At 46.4% G+C, this 19,559-nt stretch overlaps 1 protein-coding gene and 1 long non-coding RNA gene across 2 annotated transcripts in view; both read right to left on the bottom strand.

The window, feature by feature from the left end:
* The window catches only part of LOC142047387 (uncharacterized), a 135,262-nt gene that overhangs the window by 79,451 nt on the left and 36,252 nt on the right, over nt 1-19,559 (bottom strand). The window lies entirely within an intron of this gene.
* LOC116820649 (ras-related protein Rab-17) lies at nt 120-10,049 on the bottom strand. Its single transcript, XM_032773285.2, has 5 exons — nt 9,876-10,049; nt 6,193-6,344; nt 4,822-4,947; nt 3,285-3,378; nt 120-291 (listed from the first exon to the last, which is right to left on the bottom strand). The coding sequence occupies exons 1-5, from the start codon at nt 10,033-10,035 to the stop codon at nt 170-172; spliced, it is 654 nt and encodes a 217-aa protein (XP_032629176.1). The 5' UTR covers nt 10,036-10,049; the 3' UTR covers nt 120-169.

Genomic DNA, 19,559 nt, shown 5'->3' on the forward strand with positions numbered 1-19,559 from the left:
ATCGAACACTGACAATAATGAAAAATAAAAGCAATAATCACAGTCTGACACACAAGCTGCCCCCTAGAACCATGCTGCCTGCACACAATACATAGGGCCAGCCTCCCTTCTGCCCTCCCCAAAATAAAAACACACTTGATGGTAATCTTAGGTCAGTCTGTCATTTCCTTTAGTTCATGCAACACTTCTTAGTGTGATCGCTTGGCTCTCGCAGATCTACCCATGACTTCTTCCAGGGCTGAGGCTGAAGGGCTGGTTCCTTCTGTTGTTCCTGTTTCAATAACTCGCGAGCTGTGAAAAGACTCAGAATAAGAAATTCTCTCTCCTTCTCTCTGAGCTATTGTAACATTTTGTGCTACATACTTGGACCCTGCTCTGACTTTGTTGGGGCAACTTTCCGTCCGCTAATGGAGCAGCTAGGAGTTCCCCTGCTGTGTCCCCCTCCCATCAGCAGTAGGCTGGTATGTGGCCAGAGCACCCCAATCCCCAACCAGGAGAATGGTTCCTGGTGGTGAAACTTAGGGCAGCCTCAGGGCTGTTTCAATTTATGCTAAAGACTGATCCACAACAAGCAAGAGAGAGAGGAAAAGGAGCCTTAGGAGCCACTTTATCCTTCCCTCATGTGCTATTTGGCTAGGCCTGGGGATCTGTCCCTCTAAATTTATTAAGATTTAAAATATCTAATATGAGCAACAGGGGATGGATCACTTGATGTTTACCTATTCTGTTTATTCCCTCTGGGACACCTGTAAGTGGCCACTGTCAGAAGACAGAATACTGGGCTAGATGGACCTTTGGTCTGACCCGGTATGTTCTTATTTATAATGTTGATGGATTAAAGTTAGGTTTACATTTTAACTTTATTAACTTCATATTTTTTACCTTGAGACCCATATGTTTCTTGACCTAGGACTCCTGCACTTACTATTTAACAAACTTCCATTCACAATTTTCCTCATGCTCCTTCATTCTTTCGGGAAAATGGTCCCTCCCTCAGGGCTCTCCCATATACCTCTTCATTCCCCATCCTAAAACATCTACAGATTTCAGTGCACCTGCATCATGGACATACCCCTAAAAAATCTCAGGACAGCAAATGTTGTATTGCAAAAAGTTGTCTGTAGGAAATCTCATTACCAAATAGAATGGAGGTGATGATGTGCAAATCACATCTCTATAAGCTTTAGTAAAATTCTTTTTAAAAGGAATTAGAAGTAGCAGACCCTAAACTGAAACTGGCATAAGATGGGTGCTAGGTGTCTCATGAATTGCCACTATCAAACTGCTAGCAGTCTTAAGGACCAAGATCATCTATGGGGTAGTAAATTCTTATTGGTTTATGATATGCTGTAGGTGGAATCTGTTGCTTGCAACTGTGTCCTATTATTCTAGGTCAGGGGTAGGCAACCTATGGCACGCGTGCCGAAGGCGGCATGTGAGCTGATTTTCAGTGACACTCACACTGCCCGGGTCCCAGCTGGTCCGGGGGCTCTACATTTTAATTTAATTTTAAATGAAGCTTCTTAAAACATTTTAAAACCTTATCTACTTTACATATAACAATAGTTTAGTTATATATTATAGACTTATAGAAAGAGACCTTCTCAAAATGTTAAAATGTATTACTGGCACGCGAAACCTTAAATTAGAGTGAATAAATGAAGACTCGGCACAGCACTTCTGAAAGGTTGCCGACACCTGTGCTAGACCTTTCTCTAAGCGGTTTCATTAATAGGAACAAACATGAGAAGACTCTAGTGCCATCTCATGGACTCCCAAGGTAATGGCAGCAGTTTGCCATTTGTGCACTAGTGCAGGGTCATACCCCACATTTGAATTCCCATATGGCAATAGAGGGTCAGCTGGCCAACATCTTGGGGCATCGAAGGCCCAGGAGGCTAAGTAGGTGGGACAGAGCCCCAGGGTTCCAGGCCTGCATGCAGGGAAGAAACGGCTCACCAGAAGAGTCTACAAACTGCTGGCTCTGGTTAGCCTCCCATGAAACCAGCGTCTTTGGTGGCTTGGCAGTAGTCGGCATTCGTGTGAAGGGAGGACTGACTACTCGGGATTGTCTCTGGGCATAACTGGTTCTTGGGAGGGGGCTGGATGTGTCTGTTCTCTGAAGAAAGAAGAAACCTCAAAGACTCTCTGGGCCAGTCCAATCGAGGGAGGCTGACTCAGTCTAGCTGAGCCTCTGGCTCTGTTGCCTAGCCCAGTGGTTCTCAACCAGGGATATGCAGAGGTCTTCCAGGGGGTAAATCAGCTCATCTAGATATTTGCCTAGGTTTCAACAGGCTACATTAAAAAGCAGTAGCTAAGTCAGTACAAACTCAAATTTTATACAGACAATGACTTGTTTATGCTGCTCTGTGTACTATACACTGAAATGTAAGTACAATATTTATAATCTAATTTAATTATGGTAAAAGAGAAAGTAAGTAATTTTTAGTAATAGTGTGCTGTGACCACATCTGTATATTTGATTCTGCAAGCAAGTAGTTTTTAAGCGAGGTGAAACTTGGAGTACGCAAGACAAATCAGGCTCCTGAAAGGGGACAGTACTCTGGAAAGGTTGAGAGCCACTGTCCTAGCCGATTCGAGGGCTTTATTCTACACCTTAAGGAAGAAGGATGAAGGGATCTCGCTTTCCAGCCTGGGTGAGGCCTCTGATCTCTGGCCTGAGGGATGAAGGAAATATTGCTTGTTTTATCTGGGGATCATAACTGGGGCCAAGAGGAATGGGTCTCGGAGAGAAGAGATCCTCTGGGAGTGACAGTGAGGAGTCTGGGGAGTGGGGAGAAATTCCCACTTTCCCATTGCTAGGGCAGTGACTGGTGTTCCAAAAGGTGGGTGAACCTCCTCCCCATTCAGTGCTCAGCAGGTTCCACCGTCACCCCTGTGGCACAGGCAGAACCACTCCAGAAGTTTGCTTGTCTCAGAAATTGGGGCGGGGGGCAGCAGGGGGGCAGCCTGTCTGTGTTTGCAATGGGGAAGCCACTGCTCTGGATCTCTCGCTCGCTCGTGGCAGCTGTGAGGTTTGACAGGCCAGAGTGTACTCAGTCACCTCTTGTCTAGGCCTAGAGGCAATGCACTGCTGCAGTCACAGTAAAGACTTTCCAGTTTCTGGACCTCTTCAGGTCAAGTGACTCAACCCTAATTGCCCCTGAGCAACTGGGAGGAGACAGGTGGTGCTGTGCTGTAGCTCACAAGGCAGAGAGCTGGCACAGACCTCAGCATCTCTCTAGTGCTCTTATCTGTCCAGCAACTTCTCACTTGGAACTTACCTATGGCCATAAACACCTCGGTCACTTGGTAGTTGGATTTTGCCGACGTTTCCATGTAGATTAAGCTTTTGCTCTTTGCAAACTCCTCTGCCTCCTAGTTGGGTGGGGAAGTTACAAAAACAGGGTTATTTCAAAGTAGACTTAGGTGTGTTCTGCACAGTAATCACATCCAGCTTGGTAAATTTCCTGGAAAATGGTGGAAATAAAGGCTCCATTTACAAGGTATTGGATCTTGTCCTTAGGCCTGATGGAGAGACACAGCTCCTCCCTGTATGATTAGACACCGCAGGCGTGACAGATCCCTGCCCAGTGTGGACAGGGCTGCTTGGTGCCAACCTGGAGAAGCAAGCTCAGAATGGACACAAACACTAGTGTAGCACAGCAAGTTGCGGTACTCCTGACTAGTCGCTGAGAAGTAGGAAGAGGAGCATGCAGAAATCTCCAGCTATTTGCAAGGGTGGTTCTGGGACAAATCTCTAAGCTCAATGCTGCAAACTGCCTTAGGGTCTCATACCCTGGTTGTTAGCTCCAGCACTTCACTGTCAGACTAATTATGTACAAGAGATCCTTAATGCTTAGAACTCATCTGCATGGTGCATTAGTCTGCCCTGGAGTGGGACACATTCCAGTGTGTTGTGCACTAACAGGCCTGTGGTGCTGCAATGACGCACACTAGGGAACTCTCTGTGCATGTCAGCAGGTCCTTATAGGCCAGTTAGTGCACAACACACAAGTGCACCCTAGACCTTGTCCCCTGCTCGTGCAGACAAGCTCTTAGTTTACACTGACTTTAGTTCCCCACCTTTCTGAAGAGTAGCGTGTCCGGTGATAGAGCCACCGTTGCATTCCAGCAGATTCTGCTGCAAGGCCTAAAGCTTCCTATTTCCCCACCTCATGCTCCTTCTGTTCTAGTCACACGGTTGAAGCCGAACTGTTTAGGCCACGCTTTTTTCTCTGTTGCACAGCTCAAGGCATTGGAGCCACTCTCTGACTGGAACCTGTTAAAACTCACTGAAGACATGGATCCGAGAGTTAAACCCTCAAGCTTTTTTTATCCCCATGCAGTTCTCATTTATTGAACTTGGTGGTCAGTGATGCAGCATCAGCTTCTAGTGAGGCTTCTGAATTTTTTTAATGTAATTGAAAGCATCTATGTATTTTTTTTCTGCATCAACTCATTGATGGCAAATTTTGAAGCAAAATTTGAGAACATCCTCTCTGACACTGAAACCAACCGATGCATTCTCGAAACCCTCTGAACAAACCCACCATAGCTCAGGAAAGTCTTTAAGATCCAAGAAAGTTAGCAGCTGAAATAGAGGGCAAAATGGGATTTATGACCCCTAACATCCCTGGCACCCAGTGGGACCTTGCTATATTGCTTGCTGCTAGGAGGACTGTGTTCACCTAAACATTTACTTATAAACTGTTCGGTGTGAAAGCCTGAAGTGCAGCACTCAGGCAACATGCTGCCGTGGTCTTTTTGAAAGAGAGAATCTGCCAAGTGCTGAGATCTTACTGCAGTGACGCCACTTACCTCAAAGGTGACTTCCCGCTGAGCAGCAAGATCTGTCTTATTGCCGACTAAAACAATAACGAGCTCATCGGGAAGAAATTCCTTCTCTAATTCCCTCAACCATAGCTTTGCTCTTGCAAAAGTTGCCTGGAAAGGTGAGAGAGAGACACACAGACAATAAACCAACAGACACTCAGGAGCTGTCACATGACCTAAAGAAGATTGGCAAGTGAGGGCTAAAAACTGTAGAAATAAATGGGTTATGGGCTTGTCACAGGTAGTGCTGCTAGAAGCATTACTCAGCATGGAACCAGCTCTAAATGTGCTTCCATCCCAAAGCCAAGGAGGATGACTTCTCCTCCATCAGACATGACCCAATCGCCATGGATCTCCAGTGGGTCATAGACCCAGCCTACAGGTGATGGGCTGAGGCAATTGGGTTCTTTTGTGATGGGGCAAGGATTCTTAAAAGCTTGGTCTATCTCTTCAATAAAGTTCTGTTACTGTGAGATGTTACTCTTCATTAGCCTATGGTCTCCTCCTTCTGTAACTACCATGGCAGTAATACAGGCATAGAGCCCTCGGAGTTGCGGTTCCTATGTGTTGCGTATTATCAGTAAAAGAGAAAAGACACGCATAACGTAGTGGGAGCTCATGCAACATGTCCCCCTGGAACAGTCCATCAGAAACGGACATTAATGTAAGCCAACTAGGAGATGCATTTAATCTTTGTCACTATATCATCCTTAAAGTCTAAGGAGTTGGGAATGAGTGTAACGCCAACAGACCCTGGTTGTCAGCAGGTGTGATTGAACCTGGGTCCTCTGGAGCTTAGTGCATGAGCCTCTACCGCATGAGCTAAAAGCCAGCTAGCTAAGGTTGTACAGCAAACTCATTTGAGCTCTCTAAGTGGTCTCAGTGCCACTAGATGGGACAGAATACCACACCCAGAAGGTGTGTGGGTTACATGAGGGTAGGGGAACACAAAGCACTTAGTGATGCTCCCTCATTACCTACTTGGCTGGTGAGCTGGATTGGGCTGGGAGGCAGGGATAGATAGAGAAATCTTGGTTTTGAGGGAGAAAGCGTGAGCATTTCTTGTCCACTGTAAGTGAAATGCCTGTACCAGTTCCTTGCATGTCTTCAACCATCTTTACCAGAAGACAATGGACAAACCTGCCCATGATGTGTAGCCCTTGCATGATGTGTGCAGGAAAAAGCAGTCTTGGTTGAAATGTCTGGAGACGTATTGGGAAGCTACCCTGACTAGAACTAGTGCAGCCTACCAACGGCATGACTGCATTATCAAGATTCAGTCTGGATATTTTAGAACGTTAAAGGCAAACCCTTCTGGAGGAGAGAGGCAGGAGAACAAGCCATCGCTGCTCTTACCTTTCTGGCAATGTCATATACAAGAAGGGCAGCATTCGCCCCCCTGTAATAAAGGTGGCAAACACTATGGTACTTCTCTTGTCCTGCAGTGTCCCAGATCTCAAGCTTGATCGTGGCAGTCTCTAAACATACCAGCTGGGTGAAGAAAGAACCTGGAAGAGACAGAGATGGGACAGCTCCTTGAGAAAGCCATAGCATGCTCCTTAATTAATGTTAACCTTCATCTCGGTGATCTGTGTGAAAGATGGATGATGAGATTCAGTTGGAAAGGGCTGTGGGGGGGAGAGAGGATGACAGAAAGAGAATTAAAACACCTCCCCCACCACCAAAAGCAATGTAACAAACAGGCCGGTGAACTGGTATCACCCAATAACAGCAAGGTACTACACCAATGCACATCAGCAGGGTGTAGCTGGTAGATGGCGAGAGGAAGAGAAATGAGAACAATGGTTCTTGCTCAATCCATCAATATTGGTGGCATTAGCAAGCTTTGATTTTGCAGCTGTCCAGCTGGAGGAAATGTGATGGCAGGGTGGGAATTAGGAGTCTTGAGTTGTAATCCAGCTGTACAGTGCCTGGCCCTTGCTGCTGTAACAGAAATACTGCAATCTCCCTGACACTGATTTCTATGACCTTGGGCAAGTCACTTATGGCTCGCGTGGGCCCCTAAGCACAGTCCTGATTATACATAAGCAGCGCTGTCCCAGGAGTAGCCCCGGGGAGGTGCTCAGACGCTTCTGAGCTACAGCTGCTTTTTCTTGCTCTTAGCCCATGCCAGCAAACCTGCCCCACCCCCAAACTGGCAGGGCTATGCTGGCCAGAGGGCGGGGGTGACACCAAGGCCATGCCTGCTCGCCCTCTCTACCTGCTCTAGGGAAGAGAGAGGTGCACATTTGCTCCTGCAAACCTGGCCCAGAGGTGTAATGGTGGGGGGAGAGGCCTTGGCCCACACATTTGCCTGGGGGAATATAGGAGAGCAAAGTCCCAGTCTAGCCCTTCACCTTTTTGTCTCAGCTTGCCCAGATGGAAAATGGGTCTAATTAAAATCCACCTCCCTGGGGTGCTGTAAAAGCCAGCAAATGTCTGCAAAATGATTGAAGATCCTTGGTCTGAAAATGCTATAGCAGCTCAAATGTGCGAATATGCACAGTAGATAGGCAGAAGCCACCTGTTAAGGGCCAGATTGTCTAACAAATACATGGGCTTGAGGTAGAGGGGACAGTACAAAGCCAAAGCTCTCCAGAGAGCCCTGGGAGGGACAGAAGCCTCCTCTGAGTGCCAAGCAACATAGGCGAATGATACCACACTCCTTGGTATATGCACCGTGACTGCTTGGTTTGTGTGGCAGCGTGGGAGACCCCTTGGGTCCTCCGTCCCCACTCTCCTGGCAAAGGTCAGGGCCCTTCTTTAAAACAGGAAGAAAAGTGTCTTTCTGCCTATTTCTGACGTAAAGACACAGAGCCAGATCCTTGCTTATGTAAATTCGCCTTGCCTCCATTGAAGTCAACATCTAACCGGTGGAGCTCAGTCCCATGAACATCAATGGCCTCCCTAGCTCATACCAGGGTCTGTAAAGGTTGCAAAACTTCCTAAAGAGACTTAACTGACCCTGTGCTGACATCTCCAATAAAAGCTAAAACCATGTTTTCCACCAGTCTTGCCTACTGAGATGAATCTTTTTGTATCTGATGATGGGAGCGTGTAGCAGAACTGGGTGAATAATGGTGGTTTGGTTTTGTTGGGTGCAATTTGAGAAGTTAAAAAAAAAATTCATTGCAAGTCCAACACCACATGAAATGTTTCAAAGATTTTGACTCTACGTCGAGAGAAATTTTATTCTGGGTCAAATGAAACATTTATTTTAACTTTGACTATTCTAAATAATTTTTTAAAAATAAGATTAAAGGAATTTTTGAGGGTTATTTCAAACCAAAAAAATGAAACATTTTCATTTTTTTTCAGGTTGTTTTTTTTTTTTTAAACAATTTAGTGAAACTACCATGAACTCACAAGGTGGGTGAGATAAGATCTTATCTCGGACCAACCTCTGTTGGGGGAAGGGACACACTTTCATGCTACACTGAGCTCTTCTTCAGGTCTGAGGAAGGAACTCAGAGTGTTACAGCTTCCTACCCAGACCTTGAAGAGCTCTGTAAAGCTCAAAAGCTTTTCCCCTCTAGGGTGACCAGACAGCAAGTGTGAAAAATCGGAATGGAGGTGGAGGGTAACAGGCACCTAGATATGATAAAGCCCCAAATATTGGGACTGACCCTTTAAAATCAGAACATCTGGTCACCTTAGTCCTCATGACCAACCGAAATTGGTCCAATAAAACACCTCCCTTGTCTCCAATATTCTGGGACCAACCTGTTACCATGAACTCATAAAATGTGGTGGTTTCCCTGGATTTGCAGCTTTTTCAGAAAAAATCTTCAGCTGAAATTTCGCCTAGTTCTAGCGGGAGTGGGTTTAAAATGTCAAAGGCAGGTTTGCCGATCACATTGTCGAGGCGAGATGGGCTGCTTTGACTAGACTGACTGGAGCGATATAATGGGCAGAGCTGCTGGGAGTCTGGAAAGACAGCCTTTTAAATGGCATCTGTTGGAGACTCCGTTGTCATACGTCCTCTGTCACAAGCAGGACAGAACAGAGTGTTAGGTCTCTTTTTCTGACACCCAGGAATTTTACAAGGGGCGGTTCCAACCAAACCCCACGAGATCGGACTCTGAAGTGCAGTTCCTAGGATTCCAGGATGCGCCTGTGTCAGTTTCTGCAGCGAGAGTAAGAACGTGGTGCAATTTCGCAGTGAGCGCTGCGAATGGTACTGGCACACATTCATAGATAACGCAGTGTGATTGGTAGTATTTCTGTGAGGGCAGCTAGGAGATCCAGGGCTGGGGGGAGAGCACGGAGAAACCGCAGAGGGGAAACTCTATAACATTTAATAGTAAATGGTAAACGCTCTCTTGGCTTACTCAGAACTGCAGGTGTAGACCAAAACTCTCTGCAGACGTGACTTATTTAAATACTGCACTACCTGCAATGAACCACGAGATGTCACTCTAACGCCACAATGAACACAGCTGTGGTGCTGTTCCCCTGTTCATGATTTCTTGGTCCCTGTCTCCCATCTACCCCCAGCAGAGAAATGTGTCCTGCATGTGGCCTGAGCCTCCCTGCCAGTGAACTGCAAAGGCACTTTGGCACTGGTGTCAGTGGAGTAGGAGATGCTGAGGCCTGACTTTTTTCAGACATGCTTCTTAGGTAGGTGCCTAAAGATCCAGCTCTGAAGAGCAGCATCACAAAAGGCCCAGCTTTTAAAATGGGCACATCAGCCTGCACGACTTGCGCTACCTTAACCAGACTTTTCCAGATCTCGCAGTTGTCAATCCTGTGCCTGATCTGAGAAACCAAACTAACCACGCGCTCACGGGCTGTAACGTTGGGGGTCTGTTGGGTCACGTTCCATTAGCCGCCATAGCTGCCAACTGGAGCCCCTAACCCTGCCTTCTGAGTGATGTCCTGCTGCTTCTCTGCTGGGCCTGACACAGCTTAAGCAAAACCAAATTTCACGCTAGCGTAGCTCCGCTGACTTCTGCAGAGACACTCCTGCTATAAGGGAGACGCAGATCAGGCACTTTATGTTGCACCAAAGGATTAGTTCATTGCTGCCACTCACTTACATCCCACAGTGGGCATGGATTCCCTGAAGACATTTTTCACATAGCGGAAGGCTATGCTTGACTTTCCCACGGCCGTGCTCCCCAGCAGAACCACCTTGTAGATATAGGCTTGCTCCGTGGAAGGCCCCGCCCCCACCTGCTGCATTCTTCTCGGGGCCATATTCTGCAAAGAAGAGAGAACCCTGTTCAAAAGGCATTGATAGGGCGCTCCAGGGTCCTGGGATGATTAGCTGCGTACACTCTAAAGAGTTAGGCCCCGTGCCTCGATTTCCCCACTCAGCACAGCAGGAGACATTGCTCAAGTTTAACCCTTCCTGCACCTCTGTTCCAATCGACCAAGCTCAACATGCTTAAAAGAATCATAATGGGAGTCTAACCCTATGGGTATATGTACAGTACAGGGGGGCTGTACCGGCATAGCTCCCTCGGTGTATTGGCCAGCATAACGCAGTGTATAGACACAGCCAATACCAACAGAAAAGGGATTTTCCTTTCATGTAGGACACCACTTCCCCGTCAGACAGGCGCTTCAGTGATGGAAGCATCTTCTGTCAACAAAGCTGCATCCACCATGTGGGTTAGGTTGCCATGGCAACGTCACACAGGAGTGTGGCCAACCACAGGGCAATGTGCTGCCCTAACTTAGGTGTAGACCAAGTCTAATCCATAGAATTGTCAACAGCCTGAGCTGCTGTGGCCACAGTCACAATGTCAGGTGGCCTCTCGTAGCAGCACTGTGAACTCCATAGTCCCCAGCCTAAATACTGATCATAGCGCTCCAACCTGTCCCCCGCCCCGCCCCCGCCAGTACCTGATCTCCTGAGAGAGCTCTTCCATCAATACACTGGCTTGGGCTCTTGGAACAAACTTGATACATGTGGTCCCTAAGCTTCCAGCGCTAGGCTCACAAGGGGCAGTCTGGATGAACAGCCATGAATCAGTCGGACTTTTTCCTTACCAAGAAACCTCACTGGCCCTATACCTGTGGTTCTCAGGAGTCTCAAAGGCCAGGTGAGGCTGGATATGATGGGAGGCTGGGAGGTGGGGGAACCATCAGTGACTGAACTTTTAACCCTAGCAAATAGCTTGTCTTGAAGTTGGTTTCTAGTGCTTGGTGTTATGAAGATGAGGCACATTTTCAAGGCTATATTCAGCCTTAGCGATAGCTTAAAAAAATAAGGGGACCTGTGTCCAGGATTTCACAGGCCCCCAGCTCCAGCTGTAATAATGACCAAGACAAATCCCTGAACCCCTAAACACAAGCAATCTGTGAAAATAAACGCGCATCCGACGAAGTGGTTATTCACCCACAAGAGCTCATGCTCCAAAACATCTGTTAGTCTATAAGGTGCCACAGGATTCTTTGGTGCTTTTACAGATCCAGACTAACACGGCTACCCCTCTGATACTATCAGAGATTGTGATTTGTTTTAAAAAAATGGCTCCTTTTGTAAACTTTGATAGTCAAATCTCTGTATCTTTGCTCCTGCATCTATATCTGCCTTTGTCGAGTGATTTGAGATCCTTGGGCAAAAGACTCTTTATCACAGCTGAGTAACTGTTACAGGGAGGAGCTCACTTTGAAGATGGCTGATCCTAGACATAGAGCTAGGTTCCACCTGGAGCTGACAACCTACCCACACAAACATCAGAATTGTGTGCCCTGCTCTTCCTCCCATTTACCCCTCCTCCCATGGGTTACTGTGGGGCTCAGTGACCGAGACCCGGGGTGTATAAGCCAGTATCAAGTTTTAGATGCATTTTGAAGCAGTCTGTGTGGCTCCCAAAATGAAAGATTTAATCTTCCTAGACCCAGACAGAGTGATTAAAGCAGATCAAAAGAAAAGTTCACCAAATGAAGTGCTGGGCTGACAGACCTCTGTCAGGCAGCGGAGGCAGCTTTCCTTGCATCATCCTGTGGAGATGGAGACTGGACGCAGAGAAGGAAAATGAGGAAAAGTGAATCTGAAAATGATCTCAAGCCAGCCAAACTCTGCACCATGGAGTAAAAAGAAGCAAAACTTCATCGTGTTGAGCAAATGTAAGAAAGAAAACACCATCCCCAGAAGCCTTGCCAGCTAGAATCTTCTGACCATGTGCAACTCTCCAACATGACACCTTACTTTGTAGGGGCATTTCCTGGGGTTCCCCCTTCTCTCTCCTTCCATCATTATTCAGACTACGCCAGACGGGAGAGTCCTTGGCATAAAAAGAGACTGGACATTGGAAAGCTGTTAGCGTCTTCCTCTGAGCGTTTCTGAAATTCTCCTGTAGTGCAGGAAATTGCAAGACAACGCTGAACAGAAACTTTATCCAAAAACATTGCGAATTGCAGCTGTTAAATAGAACTAACCAGTGGTAAGTTGTCTTAAGAAATCCATAAACATGCATCAAATCCAATGAATTTGCTCCCCTTTCAATCCACCATGAATGTAAAACACAACCGCCTCAGAGGGCAGCACTGTATTAACAACGTAAAATGCCATGTAGAACCAGACTCCAGTATCCCCTCCCCTATACCTGATACAGGACACCAGTGCGTATCTCTGACTGTAGGAACATACCCACACAGCAGGGGATCACTGGTCCCTCTAGAATAGCAGCCTGTCTCCAACAGTAGTCATGGATAGTTGCTCCAAAGGGGGTGACCAGGACCTAACTTTCCCATAGGGGAGGTTTCTTCCAAATCTAATCCAGTTTATGGACTAAACCATGAGTTTCTCACCATCTAAATTATTTTAACCCGCTCACGTCTCCAAAGATCTACCTCCTCGTGTCTCCTTGGCACCAGACTTTCCATAGAGCAGTTTCTGTTTTCATCCCTTTTCCCTTTATTGGCTACACTCTTCTTTCTCCTTTACCCGCCTAGGGCCACTTCCTCGCTCTTTCTGTGTTTATCCCTCTGATTTATTTATTGCTCCCTTCCTCCATCTAAGCTGCCTCCTCTCCCTCATCTGTTTAGATTTTTGTAAGGGTGCCCGTCACCATGGTATCTGAGCACCTTGCACAAAGCCATGCTTAGCTCTTACAGGGCACTCACTCCACAGACCTCAAATTCCTTCACAAAGGCGTAATCGTTACCCACTGGGGCAATGGAGGGGAAGTGACTGGTTCTGTGTCATGCAGCAGCCCAGAGCCAGCCAGCAACAGAACCTCCTAGGTCTCGTAACTCCCAGGCCAACTCTTGATCCACTGGATCACACAGTCTACTCCGTTAGCATTCTCTTCCATTCCCCCTCTGTCCAAGGTCATCTTGAGCAACCCCTCTTGTTCACCTGGAGCCAGCCCAGATCTGCTAAACCTTAGGCTCTAAACTCAGGCTTTGGAGAATTTCTTAGGCCCTCAGGAATCATAAGACTCTTAATGGTGCAGCAGCTGTGGGTACCACAGATATGGGTGGGGTTTTCTTTCCCGTTTCCCTGGGGAGGAGAGACAGTAGGAGACTCCAGGCTGGGACACTGCTGCTCCACCTTCTGGCTAGGAACCCCAGCAACTTTCCATCTAGGTACAAGGAGCAATTCTTCCTCGTGTCTGGCAAGTCTTCACTTCCTCAGCCAGGGGTAGGAACACAAGGAAAGGAAGCTGGGCTCCCCTAAGGTGGGAGGGAAAGGTCAAGAAGGTCTCCTGCTTTTTGCAAAGCAAATGGTCCTGCTATCCCTGCTGTTCTCCCTAGTTCTAACTCTTGTCACCAAATACTTTGCATGTAGTGACTTCTTTAGTAGGCTGAAAAGGCAAAGGTGTCCTTTCAAAGCACGTCATCCCTCCCTGAGAAGTCTCCCCAATTCCCTCTGGCTTGGCACTTCCTATGCTTGGTATTGTCCTAAAGGTTTATGTAAGATGCATGTGGCTCTCTTGCGTTTTCACCTTGCCCCTTTGGAAAGCTTGATCAAGAGCTACACAGCCATGTTTTAATTAAATGAGTGAGACTACAAGGAGGGACGTGGCTATCAATTCTCTAAGTATTTTGGTAACTCCAGAAAAATTATGTATTTATTCCCTAGCACCTCAAGTGTGCAAGACTCTTCAGCTGGGTAAAAAGGCACCATCCCCTACATGTCAAGGCTTCTGATGTTAGGTTTTAACCACCAAACACCAGTGAAATCGGTGTTCATCCAACAAACACCACAAAAACACTCTGTTTCTGTTGACTTTACCCCTTTCCCAGTGTGGTTTGATTATGTAGGCAAAATGGCCCTGCTTCTGGACTGTAGCTAAGGGCTTATCTACACGGAGCAGTAATGCAGGCTCTGGTAGTATGATTTCTAAGGCGTGCCTTAACTGATCTGTGTAGACCCTGCTGGTGCACACTAAATGCTCCCTAGTGTGCTTTAACATAGTGCTGTTTGAAATCATACTTCATTAAAGCACATTAGGGCCTTGGCTACACTGACTCTTTACAGCGCTGCAACTTTCTCGCTCAGGGGTGTTAAAAAACACCCCCTTGAGCGCAGCAAGTTACAGCACTGTAAAGCACCAGAGTAAACAGTGCCCCAGCGCTGGGAGCGCAGCTCCCAGCACTGCAAGCTAATCCCCATGGGGAGATGGAGTACCTGCAGCGCAGGGAGAGCTCTCTCCCAGCGCTGGCGCCGCGACCACACTTGCACTTCAAAGCGCTGCTGCGGGAGCACTCCCGCGGCAGCACTGCACAGCTGTAAGTGTAGCCATACTCTAGGGAACAAACACACTAAATGCTAACCCAGGAGTTTAATAACAAGGATACAAAAGTTAACCTAATATGCACGTCATCTTTTATCCACATGATAAAAATGAAAGTACAGTAGAACCTCATAGTTACAAACAACCTCCATTCCGGAGGTGTTTGTAGGTCTGAACAAAACGTTATGTTTGTTCTTTCAAAAGTTTGCAGCTGAACATTGATTTAATACAGCTTTGAAACTTTATTATGCAGAAGAAAAATGCTGCTTTCTCTTTATTTTTTTAGTAGTTTACATTTAACACAGTACTGTAGTGTCTTGGCCTTTTTTTTTTCTCTGCTGCTGCCTGATTGCGTACTTCCGGTTGCAAAGGAGGGGTGTGGTTAACTGGTCAATTCATAACTCCAGTGTTTGTAACTCTAAGGTTCTATTGTAGATCCTATTCAGACAAAAATTTGGGGAAGAACTTGGAAAAAATCTTCCCATGATAGTATCAAAGAATGCCCTGGAAAAATCCTGCTTTGAGGACATGTGCATGGACCTCACATTTCTAAAAATAAACCCTGAAAACCAGAGTCCCTAAAGATAGATAAACCAAAATCAGGTACTGGGGGAGTACAGCATGCAAGCCAAAATAACTGAGGCAATGCTTGAATATATTTTGATGATTAACACTTAATTCGTGGTTTGTTTTCAAAGCACTGAGCATTCCTAGGTGTGTTTAAAAATACATAAAATCCAATTGGGGAGGGAGGGGGAAATGTAATTGCATGTGAAATTATCTTCATGCAGAGTCACTCCTGCCTGCATTGTCCAAGTGCACAATCATGCAAGAACATGCACAGCTTCTCTCATATTACCATATTCTTAAGCCTTCGCAGGATCAGGGCCCGTGATTATAACTGCAGTTACAGGTTTGTTGTGTCAGCACCTGCGTTTTTGTCTAAATGCCTTTGAATCAAAGCCATTTCTCCCAGCCTACCTGGTTAAGAACACCAGTGTTAGATCCTCAGCTGGTGTAAACTGACATAGCCCTAGTCACCTTGTTGGAGCTACAATTATTTTTGGCAGCTGGGGATCTCGCCCCAATGTGTATAACTGAAATCAAAACCACTTACACCTACCTCAAGCAGCAACACATCTAGCAGCATAGACGGTTCAACTATGCAGTAATGTTCCTTGCATAACTCTCTCACAACAGACAATCAACCTGTGGAACTTGTTGCCATCGGATGTTGCGAAGGCCAAAAGCATAATTGGTTTATGAATTAGATAAGTTCATGGATGGAGGATAGGTCCATCAATGGGTATCATCTAAAATGGTCAGGGATGCAGCCCCATGCTCTGGGTGTCCCTAACCCTCCGACTGCCAGAAGCTGTTGGACTGGATGACGAGGACGGATCACCCGAAACTGCCCTGTTCTGTTCATTCCATCTGATGCATCTGGCTGTGGCCACTGTCAGAGACAGGATACTGGGCTAGGTAGATAGCCATTCTTACGGGCCCATTTTTGACCCCAAAATCTCTTCTTTCAGTTAGGAAAAATGTGCCACTGCAGCTAAAGCACTAAGTCAAGAGTCTGCATGAAAAGTATCTGCCTCGGAAGCAGCTTAACTGGGTCTGGTTTTTAATCTGGCTCCATTGCTATTTTTCTCATTGTCCTATTTATTATAAAATAAATGCAAAACCTTTGTTAGTGAGATATTACACTAAACCTCAGAGGCAGGACTAACTTGTCAATAGAGCTGGAAGGAAAATCTTTCAGGAAGGAAAGTGGTTTTTTCAAACAATACAGTACAGTTGCGGAAAATGTCTATATTGTTTGAAATGTTTTGCCAAAACAAAGGAAAAGTGGATTTATTTTAAATGGAAAAACTTCTGACTTCCAGGCTTTTTCCTTCCTTTTTTTCCTCTTTCCATTCCCTCTCTGTAGAAAAGAAAGGGAATGGAGGCAGGTGGGGAAATGAGTGGTTTGTTTGTTTTTGTTTTGTTTTTGTTTTTTCCTGATTCAATGAAAAATCATATTTCTGAGAAAATTCTGGGTTTTTTTCTCTTCAAAATTTTCACTGAAAATTTACCTTCCCTCCCCTCCAACCCTGCTTATTAGTATTACACACTCAGGCTTGGGTACCGTATGGGGCAGGGAGAATGAAAGTGCCTCCCAGGAGGAGTTTATAGGGCTGTCCTCCTCTAGAGCTGCCCACTATCTCTTGGAGTGTTAGATGAGATCATTTAAGTTAGAGCCATTGTTCGAGGTGACCAGCAGGGAGTATGTAGCCGGAAGGTAACGGGGGGTGCAAAACAGAAACCCAGACAGTCATGAATTTACCCAGAGTCTGGTGGCCTGGTTTCTCTGTGTGGAACAAGCACAGAAGGGATGAATCTGGTGCCCTATGCACTCTGCCTCTTCTATCCTTGGCCATCCAATTTGGGCAGAGTTGGGTCTTTTGCTAGTGTGAGCACTTTGCACTTCCTCAATTCCCTCACAGTTCCCATCCCCAAGAGGAGGATCCAACATGGACATGGTCTCTGGGCCCTCACTTCCCCATTAGTGATCAGCATCAGGCAGGGGACAGACTAAACCTAGCGCGATTGTGGACGCAGGTGGCTCCTTGATTACTGTCACGGAAGAGCTTAGTAAACCTATAGGTTGTGCACACAGCTTTGCCTAGCCAGAACCAGGCTCGTATTATCATCCCTTGTTCTCACCACCTTGCTATTCTGTTTCTTTCTATGCTTAATGACTGGGGTTTAAGCTTGGGTGGAGCAGAATTAATAACAACACCTGGCTCTTACATAGAGCTCTCATCAATAGATCTTCAAGCACTTTACCAAAGGAGTATCATTATCCCCACTTTACAGATGGGGAAACTGAGGCACAGGAGGGACGTGATTTGCCTAGGTTCACCCAGCAGCAAAGCTGGCCCTGGTGTCCTGATACCCAGCACTGGATTCTGTCCACTAGGCCAGTTCAGAGTTGACTAAAGATCAGGGAATAATGCACCCCCTAAAAAATCTGGCCATTTTCTTATGGAAATTACAGTAGGGGTTAAGCTTACTAGCACCAAGTAACTTGCTGAATATTGTCAAGGCCCCCTTCTAAGTGAGAGATGGGGGATGTAAATACTATTGTTCACCATCCAAGGCATGAGAGATGGCTCCTGCCTCCTGGTTTTCTGTATGTATTTCTCATCCTTTGTTGTACATGAATTGCAGAAATATTCCCCTCCCCTCCTCTCCCCTGCACTCTGCCAGGAGCACTTCTAAAGAGCCCTGAGAACCAAACACCAGCCTACCCGACAGCCGAGCAGGGAAACTCTGACAATGCTCTTATGCCAGTGTGACAGGGCATCTGAGAGGAAAACACTAAACAACAAAGCTACCCCTGCTACCCCTCATTACTTAAGCTACACTGAGGCCATGTCCACAGTAGAAAGCTTGCACTGGTCTGACTAAAGTCCATCTGGTTACCTCCCAAGAAACCCAAATTCAGATGTGCTTGAACCCATTTAGCCCCATGCAGAATGATTTTCGCTATACCAGCTGCACTAATGCAGCAAGTTTTCTGATAAAGACAAAGACCTAAAAGGAAAGAGAGGTTAGATGCCAGGAGAAACTAAAGAGCTGCCTCAGGCTTTACAGAAAGTCTCTGCAACTGGTTAGCCTCCTAATTGAGGGGGAAGGGGAGGGAAGAATGGCAGTGCTGGGGGAACTGTCCCTGAACCAGCAAGCCTCCCAAACAGAAGAAAAGGGTCTGCTCGGTGATTGCTGAGAGGAGACGCGTGGACAGATCCCATAAGAAAACAAACCGAGACCATGGCATGAGCAGGCTCTGAGACTAGGGAGAAAAGAAAGCCAGCTGATGACTCCCTCCTCCCCTGCACAATCTTGTGTGTTAACAATAACGGCTCTGAATTTTTTCTGACACGCGCCTGTCAAGAGACCCCCACAGACCGGCTCAGCTGCAGCTTTGACTCTGCTAAACTCTTAGCCCTGAGGCTGCTGTCATTTGCTTCCTGTTAGAGAAATCCACCTGCCTGCACACTGAAGTTAAGAGGATTAATTCATAGGTTTGTAGGCTTAAGGCTAGAGAAGGGACTCTGAGAGCCTATCACAGGCCATTAAACCTCACCCACTTACCACTGTATAGAACCCAGTAACTTGGGCTGGACCAACCTTACAGGACTCTTTCTGCATGCAGGGTGTTTGCTTGTCTTAGATTCAATCACCGTTGATCTGATCATTCAATCATTGAAGGAACAGACTGTATTCAAGCCTCTGAGCAGGGATGCTGCAGTCTGAACAGTCTAAACAAGTGGTTTATGGCTTTTGATGAAAGCCTGTGAGAAATGGAGTGGTTGGCTATCCTGGAATGCAATGTGGTGAGTGGTGGTTTCAACCACTTCACAGTGTGAGGGGGTTGTGGGGAGGGGGAGGCTTTTTTACTGCTGAGGTGGTGATGATACAAGAGAATTTGATTTTTATCTGCTCGGAGAGTTGGCTCTTTTGTCTTCTAAAGAACACCAGTAAAAATGGGCTCTCGTGATGACACAGTCTCTGCACAGGTTCTTTAAGCTGCCATTTCATTTAAAAGCCTGTTTGTACCTATGGCCAAGCCTTTGAAAATAGGAGCCTAAAGTTAAACTCCCATCATCTGTCTTTAGGCACCTGTCTGATTTTTGAAAGCACTGAGCACCCAGCTGCTCCCATGGTTGCTCCACACTGTAGAAATCCAGGCCGCTGGATTTAGATGCCTTAGTACAGGTGTGGAGGGGGCTAATTTTAGGTGCCTATTTTTGAACATTTTAGCTGAGGTGGTTTGGGTCATCTTCAGGGTGCTGAAGTTGATGCTGAGTATACACAAATGGTCATTGCTAAAGCTTACCGTTACCTAAAGATCAGCTTGGGATTTATGGGTCTAAATGGGAAGGGGATATTTCTGGGTGGTATTGTACCAATGCAGGGCCTGATCCATTCTCACCAAAGCCACTGGAAGTAGGACTGGGCCCTTATTCTTGAAAGAAAATG

This window comes from Chelonoidis abingdonii, chromosome 10 (assembly GCF_003597395.2).
Source record: "Chelonoidis abingdonii isolate Lonesome George chromosome 10, CheloAbing_2.0, whole genome shotgun sequence".
NCBI classification, from domain to species: domain Eukaryota; kingdom Metazoa; phylum Chordata; order Testudines; family Testudinidae; genus Chelonoidis; species Chelonoidis abingdonii.